This window comes from Miniopterus schreibersii (assembly GCF_964146895.1).
Source record: "Miniopterus schreibersii genome assembly, chromosome: 18".
Taxonomy (NCBI): domain Eukaryota; kingdom Metazoa; phylum Chordata; class Mammalia; order Chiroptera; family Miniopteridae; genus Miniopterus; species Miniopterus schreibersii.
The window spans coordinates 30237034-30262170 of record NC_138121.1 but is presented as its reverse complement, the minus strand read 5'-3'; the positions used below and the strand labels follow the sequence as shown (position 1 = coordinate 30262170).

The following is a 25137-nucleotide window of genomic DNA, read 5'->3' as shown; positions in this document are numbered from 1 at the left end:
TCCATCCCAGGCCCTTCTACACTTTTGAGACTTTCCTGGCCCTGACCTCGCCCATGGATCTGTCTTATCATGCTGGTGATGCCAGCATGGGCACCAGAAAGTGGGGTGGGCGCCTGCCGAGCCCCAGCATAGTGGCTTGAATGGTGGTCCTACCAAAGTATGTCCACCCAGAACCTCAGAATATGAGAGGGCTTGGAGTAAGGGCCTTTGTGAACGCGAGTAATTTAAGGGTCTCAAGTTATGATCATCCTGGATGGGGATGGGCCCTAAATCCAATGATGAGGGTCCTTATAAGGGACAGAAGAGGAAAAGGCACAGAGCACAGGGCAGGAGACCACGTGAAGACAGAGGCAGAGAATGGAGTTATGCCACCACAAACCAAGGAATGCCAAGGACTTCCGGCAGCCACCAGAAGCTATGGGAGGCACAGAACAAATTCCAGCAGCCCTAGGAAATCAAGACACCTGGGAGCCCACCTAGGAGCAGGGTCTGGCCAGTCCTGGCTCACAGCTCTTGCTCTCTAGGGTGGGCTTGGCCAAGCGCTGCACCTTGGGCAGCAGATCCTCACTGGAGAGGGGGGAATGAGCCATTCACAACCTGACTGCTTTCACTCAAACATAAATGCTAGAGGAGTGAAAGAGAACAGAGCCGGACACTAGCTAAAAGCAACAAAGACACATGTATTTAGTAACCATCCCAGTAGGACAGAGAGACTTCGATGGAGAGCTGAGCTCAACTCCGTTGAGGTGACAGGACCTTTTAAAGGGTGAATGGGGGAGTAGCCAGGGGGAGTGAGTGGGGGCTGGAGCAGAGTCAACGAAGACAAAAGCTGCAACAGTGGTCATGGTCACTGTGATGAGGCCTCTGGATTGGCTAACTGGGCTTATGGAAGCAGGCTCCTACCCCCAGCAGAGCCAGGAACTCAGGGGGTCTAGCTTTAGGTGTTTACTTAACAAACAGTAAATCTTTTGGGCAACCTTGAACTTTCCCAGGCAAAAACTTCTAGGGACTGGATGCAGCCTTGAGCTGTCAGGAGCCACACTAGAGTTTGTTCAGGTCTCCCAGTGTGGGGTGTGGGGTGTGGGGGTGAGTGAAGTTGTGCCCAGAGTCTTGGGTCCTTACAGGTGACGGCTGAGGCCAGTTGAGAAGAGAACTCAGAGGAGCCTGAGTTTGGTCAGACAGAGTGTCTGTCAAGGAGAGGGAGGCAGATTTGAGCCCTGCGCTCCTAGGGTGCGGTTCTGGTGGGGAAGATGGACACGTCCACGGGCCTCAAGGAGAGTGCGTGGTAACGAGGAAAACGCAGGCACTGTGCGGGCACAGAGGAGGCCACCTAAGCAGATGGGGGGCGGGGTTGGCAGTCAGGGAAGGAGGGAGAGTCCACGTCTACTTGCAGGTGTTGGAGGAGGTTGTGGCAGGAGGGTTCCCCCGGAAACAGTAAACAGAAGAGCCAGTGTCAGGAATGTGGAAGTGGAGGGGTGGTGCCCGCAGTGGAAACAGGGCCCAGAGCTAACAACAGGAGGCGGGTGGAGTTGTATCAAAGTTTGGGGCCCCATGCCCAGAGGCCCGGCTCAGCTGGGGCTGAGGGTGGGGTCCGGATATGACCTGTGAAGAACACTCTAGGTGATACTGAAATGCAGCCCTGCTAGAGACCTCACTGCTTTAGCTAGAGATAATGTGGCACTCCTGAAGGGCGGCCAGCAGGGACAAGATTGGATCTTTTATTTAAAGGACCACTGGGCAGAAGCTAGGATACCTTTTTAAAGGTTCTAGCAATAAGCCAGGGTGAAAGAGAGGGAGCCTGGTCAGAGACAGCGGGTGTGGGAGAAGGAAGGGAGTCCAGAGATACTTAGGGGGAGAACTGGTGACAGATGACATGTTCCTGTGAAGGTGAGGTGACACCAGGTGTTTGTGTGGATAGCTGGCTGCATGGTCATGGAGATGGGGAATAATAAGGGTGGCTGTGGGGCAGGTGGTGACTGGTTGAGGGTGTTTTCTTCCCGACGGCGCCTGAGACGTGCCATTGGTTGGGTGATACGGAAATGGAGCCAAGGGCAGAATCTGACCTGCAGATGAAGCTCTTGCTGCCGCAGCTGCCAGCACATGGGCGGCGGCAGTTAGAGGGTGTGGGGTCCGAGACAGAGTCCTGGGGATCCCGTTATTTGAGGATGGGCTGACTGTCAGCAGTTGAAGGACCAGCCATAGAGTCTGGAGGAATGTCAGGAGAGGGAGAGCAGGTGGGAGACAAAGCAAGAGAGTTTCCAGAAGGAGGGACTGGCCCTGGCTGGTGTGGCTCAGTGGGCTGAGCATCATCCTGTGCACCAAAAGGTCATGGGTTGGATTCCAGGTCAGGGCACATGCCCAGGTTGTTAGTTCGATCCCCGGTCGGGGTGTGTGTAGAGGCAACCAATCGATGCTTCTCACATTGATGTTTCTCTCTCTCTCAAATCAATAAAAACATATTTTTAAAAAGGAGGAGGGACTGATCCTCAACACCCTAAGGTGCCAAGAGGTCATGTAGGATGAGTCTGAAAAGCACTCAATAGATCTGGAGGGACAAGAAACCTAGGGTGGGTGAGTGGGGCTGGCTGTCCTCCAGTCCCCACCTCCAGCCCCCAGGCTGAGGCTTGCCCCCTACTTGGAGCCCCGGGCATCCCAAGGGTCAGGGTAAAAGGCTCCCCAGTAGGATGTGAATGTTCAGCTGGCTTTAAAATGGAAACCTCACAGCCAAGGCTTCTTCTCCTTCCTTTAGTAAGAGGGAATATGAATGTTTCCTTCATCTTCCCCACCCTACTCCTTGAGGACAGCCTAATTAATTACAGCCACCTTTCATTCCAGTAAAGCACACATACCAAAAAGTGCTCATGTCCTAAGTGTGCAGCTCCACACCCTTTCACAACCTCAATACACCCATGGAATCACCCAGATGAGTTAAACCCCACATCACCGGTCCCAAAAGTCTCTCCCATGCAACTCTCCAGGGGCAGAGTTGAGGGATAGGGACCCAGCTCGGAACTGGGTCCTGTCTTTATTCTGGAGATTCTAACTCAGTTGGTCTGGAATAAAGCTCAGGTACTAGTAGCTTTTAATGACCCTCCAGGGAAATCCACAGGAAGCCAAGGCAGAGGGCCACTGGACCTCATGTAGTAGTGGTCCCTGAGATCACAGTTGGCCCCCAAGGGTCTAACTGCCCAGTGAAGACCGCACACCCACGGGAAACAATGTGTCAAGGCTGAGCTCTTGGTTGCAAACAACAAAAATGGACTTGAGCAAATGAACACTGAAAAAGGCTCTCACTGGAAGGATATAAAGCCACTCTCAGAACCTGCGGAGACCAGGCTGGGGAGAAACCCAGGAGGGCAGCCTGGCCAAGAAACCCCACTGGAACTCCCTCCCTTAGCAGTCCGCTCAGCTGTCTGCGCATCTCTGAAAGCAGCTTTCCTGTAGCCCCCGGGAATCTTTTCTGGCTGAGACGGGCCCTGGGCAGGGCACTGGCCTGGCCATGCTTGGGGCCCGCACACCCAGCAGCCCTCAAAAGAGAAAGGGTTTGGGGGCTCAGAGCAGCCACCCACAGTGATAGGGTGGGGATGGGATGAGGAATGCCCTGCACCTGTTCTAGAAAGGGCTAAACTGGGCAGGATGGACATCCCCCAAGGGGGTGATGGTCATTGACTCCCCACCACATCCTTTCTCACCTTCTCTCCAGTGGCCCAGAGTCTGCAGCCAGCACTAGACCACTAGAAACAGGGGACCCGAGTGAGCTCTTGGCTGGGACCCCTGGGTCCCTCAGAACAGAGACTGACCCAGCAATGCCCTTGGCCCCTTTCCTAAACTATCATCAACTATCCTAAACTATGGCCCCTTTTCCATCACTGTTGGCATTTTCTCGCTGTGGGTGTCAGCCTCTCAGCTCCTTTGAGGTCTTTCGGGGTAGAGCACAGTTTCTGGAGGCCCCAGGGCCATCCAGGAGGAGGATGGGATATGTCAGGCACCTAGCAAGACCCCAGCAAGCCCACTGGGAGCTCTGGGGTCTCCAGGAGGAGAGGGCCAGCAGGTGGACCTGTGGGGGGCTGCTATGGAGCAGCTTCCCTTCCCCCTCCCTCAGGTGACTGGGCCACTCCCCTCACATCCTTCCCCTCACTGGAGCTCAGGTGCTGGGAGCAATCCCGGAATCCATGGAAACCACAGGGGAGACTAGAAATTCAGAGGGAGGAGGGGGCTGAGAGCCTTCTTGCAAATCCCAGGGAGGGGGAGGGGGATACTCCCTTCCTTGATGAGTAAAAGCCTAAAACACCATTTCCCTTTCCCTGGCAACCACTCCACCTGAGAATTTGCTTCCGTTTCTCTCCAGGGCTCTAGGAATGAGGGGGGATCGTTTCTCTGGGAGGGACTAGCAGGCCTTGGAGTGGGGGGCAAGGGTTAGACAGGAGGAAAGGAGGTAGAGAACAGGGGTTGTGGAGCCTGCAAGTCAGGTAGTGGTTGGCATGTAAAGGTAGGGGTTAGGGGTCAGGGGTCAAGAGTGCATGTAGGCAGAGCTGCAGTTGTAGGGCTCTGGGTCTGGAAGGTTGGGAGATGGGGTCAGTAGTGGAGAGAGGTGAAGTTTGGGAGGCAAGAGGCAGGAACTGGGGAGTTGGCGGTGGGGGCAGAGGTGGGTGGTGGGCTTGCCCACACAGGCTTTGGGTTCCCATGAACTAGGGTTGTCCCCCACCCAATACCCAACTACCCAGCTATCCACCTGGCACTGCCCTGGAGCACTCTGTCTGTGATCTTTGAAAATAACAACCAAGACTTTTCCTGCAAACACAAACTGCCAACCTCGAGGTGTCTCCGCGTCGTGCCTGTAGATCTAGGGCATTCCTTTTAATGGTCTGGCAGTTCACCTACCAGAGAACGCGCAGGTGGCTTCCAGCTTCCACGTCCCAGAGAACGCTGCTCGCAGTGCACACAGGGCCGAGCTTTTCCGAGCAGGTGATGAGAGATGCAATTACTGATCAGAAGGCTTAGTTTTACATTTTTTTGGTTTTATAGATATTTCCAAAGTAAATGTTCCCGTTTATTTTCCCAAAGCTTTATACCATTGGTATCAGCAAGCTTTCATTTAATGTCCATCTTGGGGTGGGAGTGATGGGCTAACAGGCTCTCTGGCCAGCGGAGGCCGGAGCTCTGTGGGTACCACAGGTCCCCTGGCCAGGCCAGTGACCTCTCCTGACTGGGCTGTGAGGAGGGCAGAAGGAGTTGGCCTCACAAGGAAGTAGGGCTGAAAGGACCTTGGGCATGAAGGGCCCTCACTGAGGAGAAGGGAGGGTGTGTGGTGGTTGGTGGGGGATTGATGGCACTCAGGACTGATGCCAAGTGCCCATGTTCCATCCCTGGAGAAGCAGTTGACAGGGCCTGGCCTAGTAGTGGGAGTGAACTGAAGGCAGTAGGGAGGTTGAGCTGCCCACACAATGAACCCAGAACCTGGCTACACACCACATGCAGCTGGAGTGCTGGTTACAAATCTGTGTTTCTGAGCCACACCTCAGCCCATCAAACCAGGATCTCTGAAGGCTGGGCTGCATATGCCCACCCCCTGCACCTCCAAGAAAAAACCACACAGAAGAGCTTGGAGCTTGTTCCTGTGCTAGGTGGGCCTTCCCTTGAGGCCTGGAACCCCCTTAGATAGGACCCTTAGGCTTCACATAGCAAGTGTCCTTGGGTGACAGAGGGACAAAGCTAAAAAGGGTTTTCTGGGCAGCCCATTCTGCAGCCTGGAGTCAGGGGACATCCATAAAGAGTCCATGTGCTCTTCTCCGCCCAGTTTCGGCCTTCCTCTCCCTCAAGCAGAGGAGGTGCTCCTGGAGGTTTTCGGTCTCTCCTCCCAGATCCCTGAGAAGGCCTGGTGCCCTCTGGCACCAGCACTGGCCCTTAGGCTCTGGGAGGCCACTGTGGGCTGGGCTGCGGGTCTCACTGGGAGGAAGCCCCACTGGGAGAGGCCTCATGCCAGGCGGACACCTGGGCCTGGGGGTGAATGTGTGGCCTGGGAACTGAGATGAGTTGCTTCTTGGGAGGGTCCTTGTGCAGAAGCTCCTGCCACTGGCATTTCCACTATGAAATGATGTTCAGTAAATTCTCCCTCAAGCCCTGAATAGCGATCTCTGGGATCTGGAAGTAAAATGGTGATTTTCCCAAAGACTGAACTGAATGCCCAGAAAGGATGAAGAAGGGAGTGAGACCCCTGTGGGCTGATGGTGCTGTCGGTGAACATGGCACCTCGTTGAGAGATCATGCTACTATCCAGACTGAGCACCTTCTTGGGTTTCTATTAATCTTTTAAAAAGATGCTTTGGATGTAATGGCCAGCACCTGGAAGTGCTGGGGGGCTCGGCTTGGACAGTCCCAGCCTTGGATTAGGCAGATGTCTCTGCAGCAACTCAACGAGGTGTTTTGCTTCGGAAGGAGCAGTGCTCTACTCCCAATCTGTGCTCAGTTTGAGTCTGTTCCAGCAAGCCAAGCAGCCTAGGGGTGAACTCCCTGACTCACCTCTCAGTCACCCATCCAGGCCACCCAGTACAAACCCGTGCTGTGTACACCTTGTGCCAGATTTGCTTTGGGGTATGACAGTGCAGGCCAAGTCCCCAGGCCAGGCTCACCAGCTTTTGGTGGACACAAGGCTCTATCAACATGATCTTTTGGATTTAATTGGCTCCAGTCCCATCTGTATTACAGGGGTCTGGAAAGTCTCTTCCAGGTACTCCTGGGCCTCCCCAGAGTGATTCTTGCAGAAGCTCACAGAGTTCCTCCCACCTCCTGTGCTACAAGTCTGCTGCCCAGGAAGCCCCCTGGGACCCCCCTTGCTGCACCGCGGCTGCCCAGCCTCCAGCAGCAGCGCAGCTATGTGTGTGAGGTGGGGCTGCCTCTCGGGGCCGCCAAGGCAGTGCAACCACACGGTGCTGAGGCTGAACTGAGGTCCCTGCAGCTTTCTCCAAGCTGAAGTCAGGCTGTGCCCCAGGCAGAGGTAAGGTGAAGGTCACACTTTCTCCCCAGGGTCCTACGCAGTGCTGCTGGCACCCTGCATCTCCCTGAATTCCTTGTGAAAATAGCTGTGGGGGAGGAAGAATCTTTCCTCTACTCTCCTAGGTTTTTTGGGCTGGTCTAATCATTAAATCGACATGATACAAATTAACAAGAGAAAATAACCAAATTTAATTATATACATACTTACGGGAACTCCACATACATGAGAGGTTCAGAGGCAGAAAGAGAAAATGACGTATCTACGGCATTCTTAGCTAAGCATGAGGTAAGGCACCTTGGGGCTTCAGGGGAAGGAAGGTCATTCGCAGGATGACAAGAGCAGATGTTCCGTAATTAGGAAGTTGTCCTATCCTATAGACAGGTCATAAAAAGTTATTTCTGGTAATAACTCTTTGTATGGGCAACGTCCCTAATTAAATTCTTTAAGGGAGAGGTAAAAGTTTCTCATGAGCCTGCAAGAAGATCTCCGCTTCTTCCAGCTCAAAATAATTCATATGCCAAATGGCACATGTGGGGGCGGCCTGTTGTGAACCCCTTCATAGCCCCTCCACTGCCTGCCCCCAGCCTCCTCTCTGGGGAGGAGGATTTCCTCTCTCTGCTCTGCTTCAGCTTTGATAGCCTGGATAACAAACCATCCAATGCAATGGCTCAAACAGCCATTTCTATAGCTCAGGATTCTGAGGGCCAGCTCAGCTGGTCTCTGCTGGACCTGGGTTGGCCGGAGCCTGATATTCTAGGTCAGTCCCGCTTGTGTGTCTGCTGGTTGGCTGGCTGTTGAACAGGTGCCTTACACTCCAGCAGGTTAGCTAGGGCGTCTTCCCATGGGCAGGGCTCCCAAGAGTGGCCAGAGGGTCAGCCCCGGGGGAGGAACACCTTCCAGGACCTCTGCTTTTGCTAACGTCCCACTCTCCAAAGTCAGTCTCATGGCCACCCAGATTCAAGGGCTGGTGAAAAAGACTCCACTTCTGAATGGCAGGAGCTGCGGCATCACAAAGCAAGGATGTGGGCACAGCAAGGACAAGAATTTGAAGTCTATTTTGCGATCTATTATATGTTTCTAACCCCTCTCGCAAACCTCCTAGCAGCTCTTCATTTGCCTGGAATGTCAGCCCACATGCAGGGACCCCAGGGCCGGCTTGAGGTGGTCAGGCAGCCCACAGACCCAGCCAGTCCTCGTGAAGGGAGCGAGCACTGACCACTCCCTTGGGCTTGGGGTTATGGACCCACCCCTTTGTGCTGAAGTTGCTCTGTAGGTGGGCAGGGCTGAGAATGACCTCATAGGACATCTCGATCACCTCCACACCTGGGGGATAAGGGTCTTGGTCCTTTCCTGCTGCCCTACTGCTCATATGACCACTGACGGTCATCTTGAGCCAAGGACTGTGCCTCGTGGGACACCCCATCTAATGTCCTCACCACAGTCCGTGGGTGGTTTATTTCATGGAGGGCTGAAGTATCCTCCTTAAAATGCTACCCTGACACCAGCTCACAAGAGGAGCAGTTGTGAGTGTCGCAGGAACATCAGAGATACTCAGTAACCTGGAGCTGGGCAGAGGGAGAGCCCATCCCCCAGGGGAGAGTTCTTTTCAGGACATGAGCCACAGAACCAAATTCCCCTGCCCTGGGCCTTTACACTCACACTTTCGATATTAGGAATTTCTTTCTTTCATTTTTTAATCAAAATCTTGAAATGTGGTAATAAAGTTACACCAATGAATAGCCCTGCACAACATGGGAAATATAATAAAGGTGAAAGCAATAAAGGGTGGGGAGACGAGCCGCTCTGCACCAATACGACCGTGACTTGTAAGAAATAAAAGTAATTATCACCTGCCCAACCTGGCCAGCCCACCGCGTGTGCGCAGAAGAGAACCATTTCAGAACTTTATTTCCTATATTGAATGTCAATAATTGGACGTATTTATAAGTCTCTCTGGAAGAAAACAGCTTGTGATTTCAAGATGAGAAAACAGTCATCCAAACAGTGAAAAACAATATATTCCCCATTTTCACACACACACAAAGAGCTTGTTGCTGTTGATGTTTTTAAGGTGCTGTTGGAATGATTTGCCTTTCCGAAGCCACAGTGCCATTTCTCATCTTGAATTGCCTCGCAGACCCTGGCAAAGCACTCAGCGGGGACCACTCCATCTGAGGCGGTGACGGGTGCTTCCTAGGGAGGGCCCTCGGCTGCGGCCGCGGCTTTCCTGGAGGAAGGTGGAGACTTGGGCAGCTGGGCCAGGGGAGAAGGGCAGGAGGAGAATGGCGTGATGTGGGGCTCCTCCGGGGCCTGACCGATGGTGGTGACAGATGTGGTATGGTCCTGAAGGAAAGAGCAGGCCACGCTGGCCTCAGGAGTTGGAGAGCTAGGGCTGCCGCTGCTGACACTGCAGAGGCTGAAGGCTGGGATGGAAATGCAGCCTCCCAGGCATTTCATGTCCATCACATTCCTTCTGTGCCCACTCGGGAAGAGGTCAGGCTAGAATATGCCCCCCCCCCATCTTACACCCCACACACCTACACCTCTCTATCTTTCTGTTCAGTCCATTTGGTGCTGGTTTTCTGAGCCCAGTCTTCTGTTCTCAGCAAAAGCAGACAAGCAATCACAAAACCCTCAACTGACACTCCCTGTGGGGCTTCACCACCTGCAGCTGGGGCCCCCATGTGGTGGGTGCAGAGTCTTGCTGGTTCTTTCCAGATCTCTCTTCCAACCCTCCTGAGCTCCCTCCCAAGACATGGGCCTGGACCCCATGCCCAGAATCTCTCAGTAAGTCTCCACTCATCACAGTAAGACAGAGCAGTATGTACCCCTGCCGTCGGCCCTCCCAGATGGGGGCTCCTTGGGGACAACACTGAGGGCTCTTCTTCCTCTTCTGTCCCCAGATCTCTAGGCAGGATCTAGGCCCTGATCCCTCACAGTGTGGCCAGTCACAGAGTGGCTTCATGGGTGACAGCTCAGCAGCCAGGGGCAGAGCAAGCCTCCAAGCCACCTCTAGTGTGGTCCCACAGAGCCTTCCAGCAGACCAGTGTACTGGTGTGCAGCAGAAGATGGATGGGATCCATGTAATGGCTCTTCCGAGGACACCTCTGGAAGGCCCCAAGAGTGGCTCATGAGTCAAGAGTCTAGCTGGTCACCACCTCTGGGCCTGCCATCTCCAGGCAACCAGCTGTCAGCTGTGTCCAGGGAGCTGCAAGAGCACATGGCTAGATCTAGGGGGCTAAGCAGAGCAAAGAAACCTGGCAGGACACAGTGTCACAGGGACAATGGGAGCCACATTTCTACTGAGCCTCGGGCTGGGGCAGGGCACTTGTAAATGTTATGCTACTCTGTCTGCTGGGTCCGCTGAGCACAAACACCTCGCGGCCACTTGTAGGTGACTAGAGGGGAGACTGTTTCAGTCAAGGGCCTGTGACCTCAGAGGTATCGCCGCATGAGGCCTGAGGATGCTGCTTGCCGCTCTCTTGTTGATTTACACACTTCCGCTCCAACTCTCTAAAATCAATCTTTCCCCAATTGCCTTCCAGGTCCCAGCAGTGTCCAAGGCCTGCCCTGCATGAGTAACTATGAGTCTTCTTCCACTCCCAGGGCTAGTTCTCCTGGAGTCCCTGCCAGAGCTCTGATGGGGAGGAGTAAGGAGTGGGGGCAGCCCTCTGTGCCAGGCTCATAAACCACTGGCAGGACAGGCCCATGGTCCAGACAGGCCTGGGTGGGCAGGAGTCATGGGTAGGGCCTTCCTATTACTGCTCACAAACAAGAGTGCTCCACTCAGTTGGTAGGTACCCTCCCCCTATTATTTATTATTATTATTATTATTATTTAATCCTCACTCGAGGATATTTTTCCCATTGCTTTTTCAGAGAGAGTGGGCAGGAGAGAGAGAGAGATTGAGAGATTGAGAGAGAGAGAGAGAGGGAGAGACATTGATTGGTTGACTCCCACGCTCGCCCCAACAGGGCTGAGCCTGCAACAGAGATATCTGCCCTTGGCCAGAATCGGGCCCGGGACCCTTCAGTCTGCCGGCTGGCGCTCTAACCACTGAGAAAACCATCCAGGGCCCCTTATTATTTTATGGATGTGTAGAATAACTACTTCACTTTCACATTAATAAATACTCAGAGCTGGCAGTTAGCTTAATTTTGACATATTTTATGTAAAAAAATGGTAGAGGGGCTGTGATTAGCTGGGGAGCAGGTTTTCTTTTCATAAAGGAGCATGAAAAGTACATTCTGCTTGCTCTGGGTTATTTTTAAAAAGTGTCCCTTATTAGGGATCAAAATTCTTTAGATGAAGGTAGAGCAACAGCTTAATGGGGGGCTCAAGATCTTGGGGGCACAGGGCCGGTGGTGGGGTATAGGGCATTATGCCTCTGGTCTCCTCCATGGACACTGGCAAAGGGCCATTAGACCCTCTCTGGGGTACTGCCTGGAGGACAGAGACCCCTGAGAGTTACAATGTGTAGTGGGAAGGGGGAGGTAGGCTGGGGTTCCCTTCTTCCATCACCCCTCCTTGATTTTGTTTGGACATGCCACCTTTCTCCTCAGAGCTTTGGCCTCTTTGGCTGTGCCATGGGCTAAGGGTGCCTGGATGTTTGCTCAGGAAACTCTCCAGCAGTCCCCTGAGGTGGGTACCATTTCTTCCCACCTGACAAATGAGGAAGCCAGGGATGGTGCTGGTGACAGCCCAGTGGGTGACAGCCCCCTGGAAGCGGCCATGTGGCGCCACCCACTCTGCTTATGGTTTGGCTCCATTCTTCCCCCTATTTAAGGGGCCTGCTCTCTTCCCAGCTTTGTGGAGACAAACAGCAGCTGCTTCTCCATCTCATAGCCCCTGGTGTCCTCCATCCCCCAGTCAAGCCATGGTGACCCACATTCTTGTCTTTATAAAGAAACAAGACGCACCCCAAACTCAAACCCTTTAACTAGAAGTTACTTTTAGCTTTGAAACAGCTGGGGGCTGGGATCAGGAACCCTAGGGGCATGTGCTGGGGCCTACCTCCTGTCCACACACATTTGCACACCATCGTGTGGCCCAGGACCCCAAGGGTACCCATCCCCCAGCACTGGGCCCCTTTCCTTCACAGAGTTAGTGTGGGTGACTACTCAGGGATGTGACTACATGAACTTGGCCCCTGTGTGAGCTCAGGCTAGTTACCAGCCTCTCTGGGCCTCAACAGAATGGCATTCAGGACAGAGCCTACCTCACAGGGCTGCTGTGAGGATTCAATGAGCTAACATTTGCAAAGGATTGGGTCACAGTAAGTTGGCAGTAGTTGTTAAATTACTATTATTCTAAGGCACCTGTAGCCGGGTTGCTCTCCTGGAACATCTACTTCCCACCCCCCTCCCTGATACCCCTCCGCCCAGCTCTCAGGAGGACCCTGAATCTAACACCAGTGCCCAGAAGAGCAGAGGGGGATGCCCTCGGGTAGATTCTCCCCCCTGAATTGTGCCCTCTGTGTGCCTACTTCTCCCCAGAGATCCTCACTGGCCTTCCTGCCTCGGGGTCCCCCTTCATCCTGCAGTTGAGGAGCTTGGAAAGGTCCCATCAGACATAATCCCCCAGGCCCACATTCAAGGCCCTGCAGGATCTGACCCTTGCTTTTACCCGGAAGGCCACACCTCTCACTCCCACACGCTCTCCCCTGGACACTGAACTTTTCTGTTACTCCAATTGCCCCGTCCTTTGCTGAAGCCATTTCCCTTCTGAAGCAATAGCTGCCACCTCTGGCTCACCCCTAGCTTGGGTCAGGGGCTCCCCCTACCACGGTGTCCTTTCAGGACCGGCTGAGATCCAAGGTCCGGAGCTGCTGCATCAAGGTGCCCACAGCCTCCAGACACGCCCCCAGTTATGCAAATATATCTGCCCCTCCCCCAGGCCCCGCCCCTCGCTGCAGCCGGAGAAGCCTTTGCGCGGTTACGTACTCTTCCTCCTCCAGGGCTCCACCTCTCCCGGTTCGGTGGGGCTGGAGGGGGCGGGTCGGGGATCCCAGGCCCCGCCCCCGCCCCGCCCATCTAGTCCGGGCCCCGCCCAGGCCCCCCGCTCGGGGGACAGGACCGGACTCAGCTGATGCCGCACTTCACGTGACGCGGGAGCCGGGCGAACATGGCGACTGCCAGCAGGTGAGTGCCGCTGCGGTCCGTGGCCTTTGCCCGGCGGCGCAGAGAGGGGGCTTGGGCCTCCTGACCGGACAGTGGGTGACAGTCGCCGCCGGGCGCTCCGGGTGGCCGCGCGCGGAGCACGTGTTCGCTCGGGCGGCCAGCCGCGCCTTCCGAGTCGGGGCTGCGCCGTGCCCGCAGCTCCCCTCCCCGCTACCCCGTTAGTCCCCGTTGTGCGGCCGAGGGGGGGCTCGGGTCGACACGCGCGCTCGCGGCCACGACCCTCGGACGGGAAGGCGGCGCGTTGCCAGGGCGCTGTGGGGAGGCGGCAGTGCTGGAGAGGGCTGGGACTCTGCTCCCCAGCGGGGCGCCTCCCCACTTCCTTCGGGGCCGAAATGCCACCCTCTTAGAGAAGCCTTCCCGAAGCACCTATTCTACTTTTTGTAGTCCTCTCACGACCTGATAAAGTATATATGGTACATATATTTTTACTTGTTTCTTGTCTTTCCATTTAGAATGTACGGTCAGGGCCTTTCTCTGGTTCACTCCTGAGCCTCACTAGTACAGTGCCTTGCGCACAGTAGGTGCTTCATAAATTCTGCTGCATGAAAGAATGAGTGAGTGGGAGAAAGTTGTGGACAGATGGGATCACACTGAAACACTGGAGATAGTGTCCCAGATAAGGGAACATCTGAGCAAAGGTTGAGAGACAAAGGTTGAGAGTTCAGCGTGTTCTGGGGACAGGTGTGTTTCTCCATTCTGGAGGGTGTGGTGCCCCAGATGACTTCTCCAGACTTTGTCCTGAGGGCCTGAAGCCCTTTAAGGTTTTAATCTGCCCAGATTTGCTTTTTCAATGATCACTGCCTTGGGCTGTGTGTGAGTTCAGGGGGAGGAGAAATACTGGGGACTGAATGTGGGCTTGGTGCTGGAACTAGGAGAGGTAGTGGTAGAAGAGGGAGAACTGCCCCAGATACAAGGGTGGGGATTGAGATCAGAGTGGGGGAACTGGTAGACTGAATGGGAGGTGTGGAGAATGGCAATAGAAAGTGGCCCCCTCTGTTGGTCCCCAAGGTTGGAAGAGCTTAGGACATACAGACCAAGCATTTAGTGGGCATCTGCTGTGTTCCAGGAATAGCACTTACCCTACCCTTAGGTGTTCACAGACCACTGCGGCAGATGGACACATGGGACTCTGTCATCCATCTGCCTGCTTCTGGTCTTGGTGTGTGCCATGGACGGGCATGAGTTCTGAGCTCAGGGAAGAGTAGGGGTAGGCTTCACCCCTCAGGCAGAGAACTGTGCGTGCAAAGTCCTAGATGAGTGTTAAGGAACCCAGGATCAGATCCTTGAAAATCCAGCCTGTGATCCTGTCTTAAAGAGCAGAGTGAGCAGTAGGTGTAGACCAATGCCTGGATGTGGGTCTGTTATCCTAATATCTGGGCAGGCCAGGAGGTCACAGGGAGTTCCAGAGGCTGCATTTGGGTTCAGGGGTTCTTGCTGGTCTGAGGCTTGCTGCTTTCCTGAAGGTATAGAGGAGCCAAGGTGGTGACTGGATGGTGGTGAGCCTGGAACTGGCTGAATCCTGGAAGGAGGGATTTTATAGCAAAGCTGAGTCTCTGGGCCATGGGATGGGATGGGCAAGGTGGGTAAAACAGAGTGACAGAGGTCTAGGAGAGGTGTCCTTTGGAGGGAGACCTGAGCCTGATAGGTGCAGGGAGCTTCCAGAGTTTGACAGGGCCTCCTTGGCAAAAGCCATCCCAGGCTGGTATGGGGCTACCCTGCTGGACCCCGAGCCTGAGGTCTAGCTCCAGCATCTTCCTTAAGGGAAATAAGTTCTGAGTGTGTTTCCAGCAAAGCTTGGTGTCCAGCTGCACACATAGGACAGATCAGGTTGTCCTAATGAGGCACCACATCATCAAGTCATGGCCACGGACTCCCTGGGAGTCGGATTTTGTGGCCTATAGAGTCCTACCAGAGCCTGGGCCAGCGGAGGCCATGAGAGTCCCTGGGATGTGTTCCATGTGATTTCGGGCAGTGCAAGCCCTAAGCTAGCATGTCAGATTCAAGTAGAAACTTGAAATACTCCTCTGGGGAGTGTGTTAGGTTGATCTTGCTCTGTCTGGGCAGGGACTTCAAGTCTGAGACAGAGGGTCCCACAGCCCCCAGAGGACCTGCTCTGAGGTCACCCCCACTTCATTCTCTGGCACTTGGTGGGAGGGAGCCCTGCCTTCTCCTTGAGCCATGCCTTGAGCTTTCCACGGACAGAGTTGAGCCTTCTCCATGGCAGCCAGACCTGCCTGCATCCACGCCCCTACATGGCTCTTTCTTTTCTTTTCTTCCCTGTGCCTGTCCACCTGCTGGCCCTGAAATGTCCTTTTCCTCTGACATAATTGTTCATATACTTGCAGGTTCAGCTCAGACGGTTCCTGGCCTAGAAGCCTTTCCTGACCCACCCCCCAACCTCCCCACTCCTGACCTCCAGTAAAGACTTCCTGCTCAGAGCTCCAGAGTCCGAGTTTTTCCCTCTGGCAGGATGCTTTCTCACATCTGCATGCCTGCCCATCGTGGGTGGGTGAGGGCTTGCTTCCTTCATGCCTCTGCTGGCATCCCTGGAGCCCAGGGACCGGTTTAGTTTGTATCTCCAGCTGTCATGTGGCCACCTGTGATTGGTGCTGGGTGACAAGGTGCTGAATGGAGAAAAGGGGGAATTGTCCAACACACCGACCTGCTTTCTGGGAGGCTCTTAGTAATTGAGGAAAGGAGCTGCAGGTGGGAGGGGGACAGAATTTTGAGTAGGATGAAGAAATATCTTCAATTCTTTAACTGAATGACTCCCAGGAGCTACTGCCCAGAGAGCCTTTGTCCAGAAAGAGGCTGGGGTGAGCTGCCCTGGGTGTGTACCTGTTGGGTCATAGATCACACTGGAGTCAGCATTCTTCGGGAGAGAAAGTATCTGGAGGCATCAGGTTGCGGATCAAAGCTCGGTCCCACCCTGATATGAACCTTGTGCCCCTGGAGAAGAGGCATCAGGCTGATTTTGGGGCTAAGGTAGGGGTGGGTCTGTGGGAGAGGTACTGGCTACTGAGCCCCTTTACCCTCCCAGACCTTCCCAGGCCTGGTCCATACTCCACACAGTCCTCTCTCAGTCCCTGTTTGTGCTTAGACACCCCCCCCCCCCCGTCCCTCCTCTAGAGAGAGGGAGACAGGGTGGGAGCTGTTGACCAGCTGCCTAGAGGCCCCTCTAACCAGGGTGAGCAGGCTGGTGTCGCTGACAGTCACCCAGCGGGCCTGGTGCCAGGCCTAAGCTGGAGGCTGAGGGTGAGGAAGCAGGCTGGTCCTTAGTGTGGCCCCATCCAGAAGTGGGCAGGAATCTTGTCTTCAACTGTGCTATGGACTGCATGGGCATCAGCGAGACCTTTGCACCCTCCTCAACATGGTGTTTTTAATGCATGAAACAAAATACAGAGGATTACAGAGAAACCAGTTATATTGAAATACTGTTATTAAAATGTTAAAAATAAATTTATGGTATAGTAACATATACTTCTTTATCAACACATTAGGTAATAAAAACCACAGGTCTAATAACCACCTTAGTTTTGAAGTAGTGAGAGCAAAAGTGATATTTTGAGATACACTGGCATCAATGATATATGAAAATACTTGTGATTTTTGTTGGTCATAGTCACACACTACGGATACTGTTGTGGTTAGTTGCTTACATTAAGAAAATTTGAATGAGAGGTTAGGGAAAATAAACATACAATTTTTTTCCCATCCAAGTAGATGGAGTCCCTAAGTTCTATGTGTGAATCCTGAGGGGTCCATGGGCCTTGGGTGAGAGCCCCACAGGCAGGTAGTCATTGAGGGCAAAGGAGGAGGTGGTAGCTCAGTACCGATTTGGGGGGATGGGGACAATTTAGAGATAGGGGAGTGGGGTGCAGGGGTAGCAGGATCACCCCTTTCCTAGGGACTGTCCCACTCCTGGTCACTGGCTGCTTCCTGGGCCCTGGTGGTCGGTCGGTTGACAGGGTGCAGGTTCGCCTGTGGGAGCCAGAGCTTATTTGTGGGGCTGTTTGGTGCCTGGGAACCACTGTCTGCCAGCCCCTGCTGTCTTCCCTGGGTGTTGCCTGTGTCCTTGGCTGCCTGCAGGAAAGCAGACCTGTGGTGGCAGGGACTTGGGGATGACCTGGCTTTTGCCTTTTAAATTCTGGACGCCAGTAAAAGTTCTAGCAGAAACCAGTTGGAGTCTTTTTATTAGAGTTGCTTTTCCTGGACTCGCAGAGAGAAGTCATCTGCGTTGGCTCTGGGCCCAGCATTCTCTCTGGTGGTTCGGTGTATGCCACGAGAAGTCAAAGGGCATGTCTCTGTAAACCTTGATTCTGGGGTTGCCCTGCAGAAATGAATGACTGTAGCTCAGCAGCCTGCCTGGTGCCTCGGGCTGGGCTGCCTTCCCTGGGCTGATAGGATCGGGCAGTATTGTAGGTTTTCCTTGAGGCAGCAGCAGAAGCGCACAGAGAGGTTTTCCTGTCTTGACCTGGGCTGCTTGGCCCTTGGGCCAGGCCACAGTCTGGGTGCCCTGAGGGATTTAGGCCTTGCTGAAGGTTCAGACTAGAGGAAGCCCAGCCCTTCTGAGGGCCTTCCAGGTGGGGGTGTGGTGGCAGGCCCTGACCTGTTTGAGGAGGGAGGGTGGGCCAGAGGGTCCAGGAGTGGTGGAGGAGGAGATGGGTGGCCCTGGGCTCTGCAGGCTGAGGGTGGGCATTTTCAGCCAGGTGTCCTGGTGAAGCCTCTTGGGTCTGGGCACCTTTGCCTGGGCATCTGTGTCATTCCTTCTGTGCTATTGGGAAGTCTGTAAAGATGAGGTTCTTCCCTGTGCCCACCCCACTCCATGAGCTTTGCTGAGTGGGGGGAAAAGTGTAGGGGCCGTGGCGGACACTGCCAGGATGCTGGTGGCTGCACTTTCAGTTTCTGGCAGCGTGGCCACTGGGATGCAGGTGTGTTTATGACTGTCACCTCTGCCCTTTCACCCTTGTGGCTGAGCCTGACAGGAAATAGCCTGACTTACAGGGGGCCCTTGCCCCTGTGTCTACCCTACTGGGAGGGTGAGTGAGGTCCCGTTCCTGAGGGCTCTGCTTTCTGCCCTGCTGAGGCTGACATGGCAACTTCTGATCTGCACAGCTGCGTGTGTGTGTGTGTGTGTGTGTGTGTGTGTGTGTCGCCCCATGTGTGACTGTTGTTCACTCAGCAAATCTTTATTGAGCACTTGCTTTGTGTCAAGCAGGATGCCGGGTGCTGGGCACAGCAGTGAGTAGAGCAGACCCAGTCTCTGTTTTTTGTTGATTTTTAGAGAGGAAGGGAGAGGAGTAAAGAAACACTGATGAGAGAAACATCATCGATGGGCTGCCTCCTGCACGCCCCCGACTGGGGAGCGAGCCCGCAACCTGGGCATGTGCCCTGCCCAGGAATCGAACCGTGACCTCCTAGTTCCTAGGTTGACTGTCAGCCGCTGAGCCATGCCGGCTGGACCTGGTCTGTGTTTTCACAGGGTTTACAGTGGGCAGAGGCAGACCTCAGGCTATGTGTGTTGGCAGAGGACTGTGTCCTTGCAGATAGCCACCTGGTGGATCCTTACTCAGGGGTTACTGAAGAGAGCACAGTGCAGGGTCAGTTTATAGAGCTGTGGGCAGATTAAGAGAATCTAGAAGGGAAGCTGGACAGGAAGCATCAAGGGCTAGAGCTGTAGGAACGGTGGCCCTGTGTGAAGGGACCCAGCCGTCATAGTTCCAGATTCCGCCAGGGAGGGAGCCAGGGAGAGGGTTCTCTGTTCTCCCCCCTCTCCTCACCTACTCTGATCTCCCCCTTCCTGTCTCCTGGCTAAACCCATCTGGATGCCAGAGGCATGGAGAAGCTTGCAAATGGATTCCTCAGGCTTGCCCTGGGCACAGAGCTGGGAGAGTGGAGGAAACCCAGCCTAGTACCAAGTGGGGGCAGAGAGATGCCAAGGAAGACCATCCTGAGAAGGTGGCATTGGGGCCAAGGTGTGCAGGAGTGCCCCTGCCTCTAAGGGTCGCACTGTTACCAGAAAGGGGACCTGGCCCTTGGCGGGTCTGCCTTGGCCTGGCAGGTAATGTGTGGGTTCTTGACTTCGTGCAGGAAAGATTTCACAGGTGATTTTGAGAGCACGTTTAAGAAGGTTGGGGACACTGACACAAGGAAGGGCTTAGGATAGAAGAAGCAACAGGAGAGCCTAGGCGGGGCTGCTTTTGCTTCCTGGAAAGTCAGAGAAAAGGGAGCCTTGGAGACAGGTTCAGGGGTTTAGCCCAGGAGGAGCTGCCACCTGCCGCTGCCCATTGCTCTCCTAGTTGCAAGTATTGTGGGGGTTTTAAAGGCTGGAAGTTTAGGGGAGGTCTTAGGGAAGGATCTCAATAGAACATTCATTAGCTTTCCCAGGTATATTCTTTCAGGGTCGTGGTCTCCAATGATTGGTCAGTGTCAGGGCAGGGGGTCCTTAGTTGTTGCAGCTGGTCCTGGTGTGCCCACCTGGTTTTGCTGTGGGGAGGGCTTGACCCTGCTAACAGGCCTGTGTGGCGGTGTGTGCTCTTGTCTTCGCAGACCTCACTTCTGGCTGGGGAACGAAACCCTGAAGGTGCCACTGGCGCTCTTTGCCCTGAACAGGCGACGCCTGTGTGAGAGGCTGCGAAAGAACTCGGCTGTGCAGGCTGGCTCTGTCGTGCTGCTGCAGGGCGGGGAGGAGACACAGCGCTACTGCACTGACACCGGGGTCCTCTTCCGCCAGGTGAGCCCGCCTCTGCCACTCCCTGCACCTCCCTGCAACTCCAGGCATGTACCAGGCCTCCTGTGGCCATCTGCCCTCCTCCAGCATCCAACCTGGTGGGCCTCAGGCAGCTTTGTTTCCTGGGGGACCCTGAGAGGCTCTCTGAAGGCAGGCCCCAGCCTGGGGACTGAGAAAGCACCCATTTCCTGAGGGCAGAGCTGTCGCCAGCCAGTCTCAGCTCTCTCAGGTCAGGGTACAGAAGGATAATATTCCTAGGGGAGCAAGCAGGCAGAGCTTTGTGGAGGAGGCAGCATTTGGTGTGGTCCCTGAAGGCCAAGGTGAATTCTGACAGGTGGCACTGGGAATGAGTGTTCCACTTCGGGGGATGGTGTCCACAGGAGTGGGTGGCAGAAGGTGGGCAGGGCAGCTTTCCATGTCCAGAGAGAGGTGCAGATGGGGAGGGCTCAGTTCCTTCTGCCTGCAGCTGGGAGGATGGGACTGCAGAGGTCAGGGAAGTATGTGAGCAGGGTGCTGAGCAGGAGCCGAGCCCTGGGCATTCTTCCCAGCTTGGCCAGTGCTGACCCTGTGACCCTCACCTGGGAAGTGATCCAGAGGCTCCTTGAGGTTTTGGAAACCTGTGGGGCGGCAGATGGCCCAGCTGCAGGAAGCCAGTCTGGAAGTGGTGGCGTTGGCTGAGAATCACTGACATCACTCAGTTCCTACGAACAGAAGCAAGGACACTCGACAGAGGAACTCACTGAGAAAGCCAGGGAGGCCCTGAGCTGGCCCCACTCTTGTTAATCCTAGCATTGCACCTACTTTATAGACGAGGAAATCAAGGCTCCAAGGGTGGAGCTGGGATTAATTAGAACCCCATCTCTGGACTCCAAGTCTAGTGCTCTCTCCTCCTCCCTGCCATTCCCAGAGCCTAGGGGACATGGCCATCCAGCATCCAGGCCAGGGAGGAGGCAGGGGAACATGAAGGGGAGCTGAGTGTGGAGAGGAGGTGGGGAGGCATGGCCTCCCCAGCTGGACTGTCCACCCCACAGGGCACAGACCGGCTGAGATCCACTGCCCAGAGTGATTGCAGTGTTTTTGCTAAAAGCACCTCCTGCTGGAAGGCTTCCCTCTGCCTCATGGTTCTTGCAGTCACAAGCCTGCAGTCTCCTGGTTGCTAGAGACATGGAGGGCTAAAGTTCTTTCTGACTTGTCTTGATGCCTTTGATGTTTACACGTTCTGTGGTTTAAAAACTGCTCTCCTAAATTCAGCTGTTGGCTCCCTCACGGATGTTCTGCAAGGTTAATTTTAGAAGAGCTCCTCCTCCATTTGATATACTTTTCTAACGATATTTCAGCTCAGTGTTTATTGCTAAACACTGAAGTCAGCAGCAGCCTGGGGGTGGGGGAAGGAAGTAAGAAGTCCTGAGTGGAGGAATCCATTTCTGTGCAGATGTCCAGCCTGGTGTCTGAGTCGGTGGCATCTTGCCTGCCTGCGGCATCGGGGCTGCAGGGATTCAGGTAGCAGAGAGGCATACGCAGGGTTGAGCTGGGCCTCTGGTGTTCGTGGGTACCTGTGGCCCTCTGTGCCAATGTGTGTGGCCAGTGAGGTGGGGGTGCAAGTGGGGCTGGGGCATGTGTGTGAAACCACATCATCAGAAAAGGCTCAAAGCAGTGCTGGAGGAGCCAGCCAGGCAGCCCCCTGCCAAACCCTGGAAGGAAGAGAGAGGCAGCCCGAAGCTGGAGTGGAGGGCAGAGTGCTGACGTAGAGGGCAGTGTGAGGCTGGGGGTCAGTCTTCGAGAGCAGGAGGCCTGAGTGTGGTGCTTGATCGGCTGCCCCACCTCCCTCCTTGTGCCTTGTGTTTCTGTCCTGCTGACTGGGTAACCATGGTCCTCGTTTCCTCCACAGGAGTCCTTCTTTCACTGGGCATTCGGGGTCACTGAGCCAGGCTGCTACGGCGTAATTGATGTTGACACCGGGAAGTCGATCCTGTTTGTGCCCAAGCTTCCTGCCAGCCATGCCACCTGGATGGGAAAGTAAGGAGCAGTCTGGGTGATGTGACCGTGCCTGCTGACCTCGTGCTGGCCAGGGGTGGGGGTGCAGGGCCCTCTTGTGGATTGCAAGGAGGGAAAGAGTAGCAAGGGGGAGGTTTAGTGGTCAGGCCCATTGGCAGAGAGCCCTGTACCCTTGGTTGGGAAGGGGTGTCAGAGCTGGAGCCACACACTATGGTCATGTTTGTTTAGAGGTCCTGTTTATTAACCTTGAACTCCTGGACTCCTGCCTTTGTTAAAGTGCCTGAGGCTTTGGCCTCAGTCGACCAGCACTCCTGCATGGCATCCATGGGAGGTGGCCCCACCCTGGGTGTGGTGGGACTTGGCTCCGGTCAGAGAGGACAACCTGGGCCTTTCTCTGGCCCATCACTAACAGCAGGGCGTTACTGGGCTGCCTGCTGTGTGCCTACCTCTTGGCTAAGCTCCTCAGGGCCACAGATATATAACCTGCCTTAGCCGGCTTACCTGTAGGATGGGGTAGCACTGTTTGAGAAGTGTGGGACCAGCGGCCACAGCCTTGCTGAGACACCCCCTCCCCCATCAGCCATGGCACCTGCAGGCTCCAAGGCCCTTGGCCATGTCCACCTGTCCCGGGAGCCATTCCTGCCTGCTCAGAGGGGTTGAGGCAGAAGCTATACTTAACTGGGAAAGCTTGAGGTAATCAGAGGATCCCCCTAAATGCTTCCCACCTTCCAGTGTGTCATTTCTGCCCAGAGACTGATTGTTCTGGGCTAATGTATAAATTGCAGCCTTCACTGCCTCATGTCCCTGAACACTCATTACCAGGTGGGCTGGCGGGTCTGTGGCTGGCTTGAATGACAAGTCACTTGGCTGCTGCAGGGACATGTTCTGTGCAGAGGGCCAAGGCAGGCCCCCCACAATTCCTCTGCTTCACGTGCCACCCTCCCCCACCGACCCTTCAGTGCCAACCCCATAGCCTTTATTGGCCTGGCATGTGTCTCTCCTGCTGTCTGGAAGTGAGGGTTCAGCCTTACGAGCAGGTAACAGTCCTGCTCGGAGCCCACTTGGCAGGATCCCTGGTCCTGGGCCTTCGATTGTGCTGTGAAGACTCAGGTCTAAGCAGAATTGGCAGTACAAGAGAAGTGGGTGGGCAGTGTATCTACCTATCTTGGCCCTGGGGAAGGAGGGCAGGGAGTGGATATGTCCAATCCTGCTGGCCTTTGGGGTGGACGGCTGGGCAGCCACTTAGGTTTTGGCCTCTAGGAGGCCCCTGGGGTAGATGGCATAAAAGTTTCCCTGCTGTGTAATGTGTTGCGTGAGGGGGGAGGGAGTGGTACTGGAAGGTCTGCTGCCTTCTTCCCAGAGGGAGGGGCAGGGCACTGGGCATGGCTGTGCAGAGACCACTGAGAGACCCCAGAAGGCTCCACACTGGCCCGGCCTGGGTAGGATGCGGAAGGGGGACTTGGAAGAGGCCTCTGAGGTAGACTGCCTGCTTTGCCAGAGTGAGCCTTGTACCTGCAGAGAAATGGGCCTCAGGTTGGGCCTAGGGCAGGCTGTCCTTAGTCCATTCATTGAGGCTGCCCTCCTGCTAGCTCAGCAGATCCAGGCAGGAGGGGTGGGTGCTCCTGGGAAGATGCTCCTACCTCACCCAGCTCTTGCCTCCCCATACTTTACTGTGACCTTTACTGTCGACTTTTATTTGGTTCCTGGCTGAATCTTGATGACTGCCTGTTTAAAGAGGAAATGGGGCCTGGCCAGGCGTGGCTCAGTGGACAGCATTGACCTATGATCCAGGAGATCACAGTTCGATTCCCGATCAGGGCACATGCCCGGGTTGTGGGCTCGATCCCTAGCAAGAGGCATGCAGAAGGCAGCCCATCAATGACTCTCTCATCATTGATGTTTTTATCTCTCTCTTCCTGTCTCTGAAATCAATAAAGATACACTTACCAAAAAAAAAAAAAAGAGGAAATGGGCTCAGCGTGGTGGTTGGCCTATGCAGGCCCCACAGCCTTGTCTTGCTGGAAGCTTGCTTGACAGCTGAGTGTGGCCTCTTTCAGAGTGGGTCTGGCCACTGTTGAGGGCCTCCAATTTCTTATCTCTGGAACAGTGACAATGCCACTGGTGAAGCAGTGGTCACTGTGAAGATGGTTACATTTGTGACCCTGAAATGAAGTGGCAAGGATGCCAGGAACAGACAGTTTGTAATTTTCAGAAATGGCCACAGTGTTGTGGCCATTCCCTGTAGAGAGGTGGAATCTTTTCCCTCCCACTTGACTCGAGTCAGGACCTAGTAGCTGCCTTGATGTGGGAATGTGGCAGGGTCACTGTGACTTCAGAAGCTGGACTGTCAAGTGCACTGTGGCTTCTGGTTCTCGCTCATGGGACACTTGCCCTCAAACCCAGCTGCCATGCTGTGAGGAAGCCCAAACTTACGCACATGGAGAGACCACGTTGAGAGGAGCAGAGGCCCTATTGGCAGCCAGCACTTCCCACCAGAGTGGGTGCCTCCCAGCCCAGCCCTCGAGTCTTCCTTCTGAGGTCCCAGACCTTGTGGAGCCATCCTCCTCTGTGGGCTCTGCCCCAAGCCCTGACCTTCAGAGTCCATGAACTCGGGAAATCTTTCTGTGCTCCCCTACATGTCGGGTGGTTTGTGACGAGGCCGTCGTAACCGGGACAGCCCTAGTGAGAGTTTCCTGCTGAGAGCTTAGATCTGGTCTTGGTAAGAAGATTCTCCCAGAACCCCTCCTCCACCCTGAGGTGGTCACAGAGCTGTAGCCTCAGCTCCTCTTGCCAGTGGCACATCCAGGAGTAGCCAGGTCCCTGTGCCTGGGTGGCACCTGTGCCCGGGTGGCCCCTGTGCCCTCTCAGCCTCCCTGTGGCCCTGCCTCCTGGCTCCTCCATGAGATATGGGCATGGATGGTGGTGGAAGGAGAGCCTTAGCAGGGTTTCTGTCTGGACATGGGGAGGGGCTCTGAGTTCATCTCCTACTCTGTCTGTCTGTCTGCTGCTTTATGCAGAGAAGTCGGGAAGTGCCTGTCTTGGACGGTGGGCATCCTCCAGGGTTATGGGAGGAGAGACCTGGGCTGTGCCTCAGGGACTCCACCATCTAGTGGGAAGCCTGAGCGAATCTCACGCAGCCACCAACTGGGGAGCCAAATGGCACTTGATTTGAGGGTTTATACCCAGGACCTGATTGGTCAGGGGATGGCTATTAGCAGTTGGCTCTTCAGGAGGGTAAT

At 54.9% G+C, this 25137-nt stretch overlaps 1 protein-coding gene across 1 annotated transcript in view; it reads left to right on the top strand.

Moving 5' to 3' along the window:
• The first annotated feature begins 12901 nt into the window (after positions 1–12901).
• Positions 12902–25137, top strand: part of PEPD (peptidase D) — a 109853-nt gene continuing 97617 nt past the window's right edge. The window contains exons 1-3 of the mRNA XM_081118572.1: positions 12902–13134; positions 19723–19906; positions 21792–21919. Of these exons, the coding sequence (XP_080974698.1) occupies positions 13118–13134; positions 19723–19906; positions 21792–21919 (329 nt within the window). The 5' untranslated portion in view covers positions 12902–13117. The remainder of the gene's footprint in view (positions 13135–19722; positions 19907–21791; positions 21920–25137) is intronic.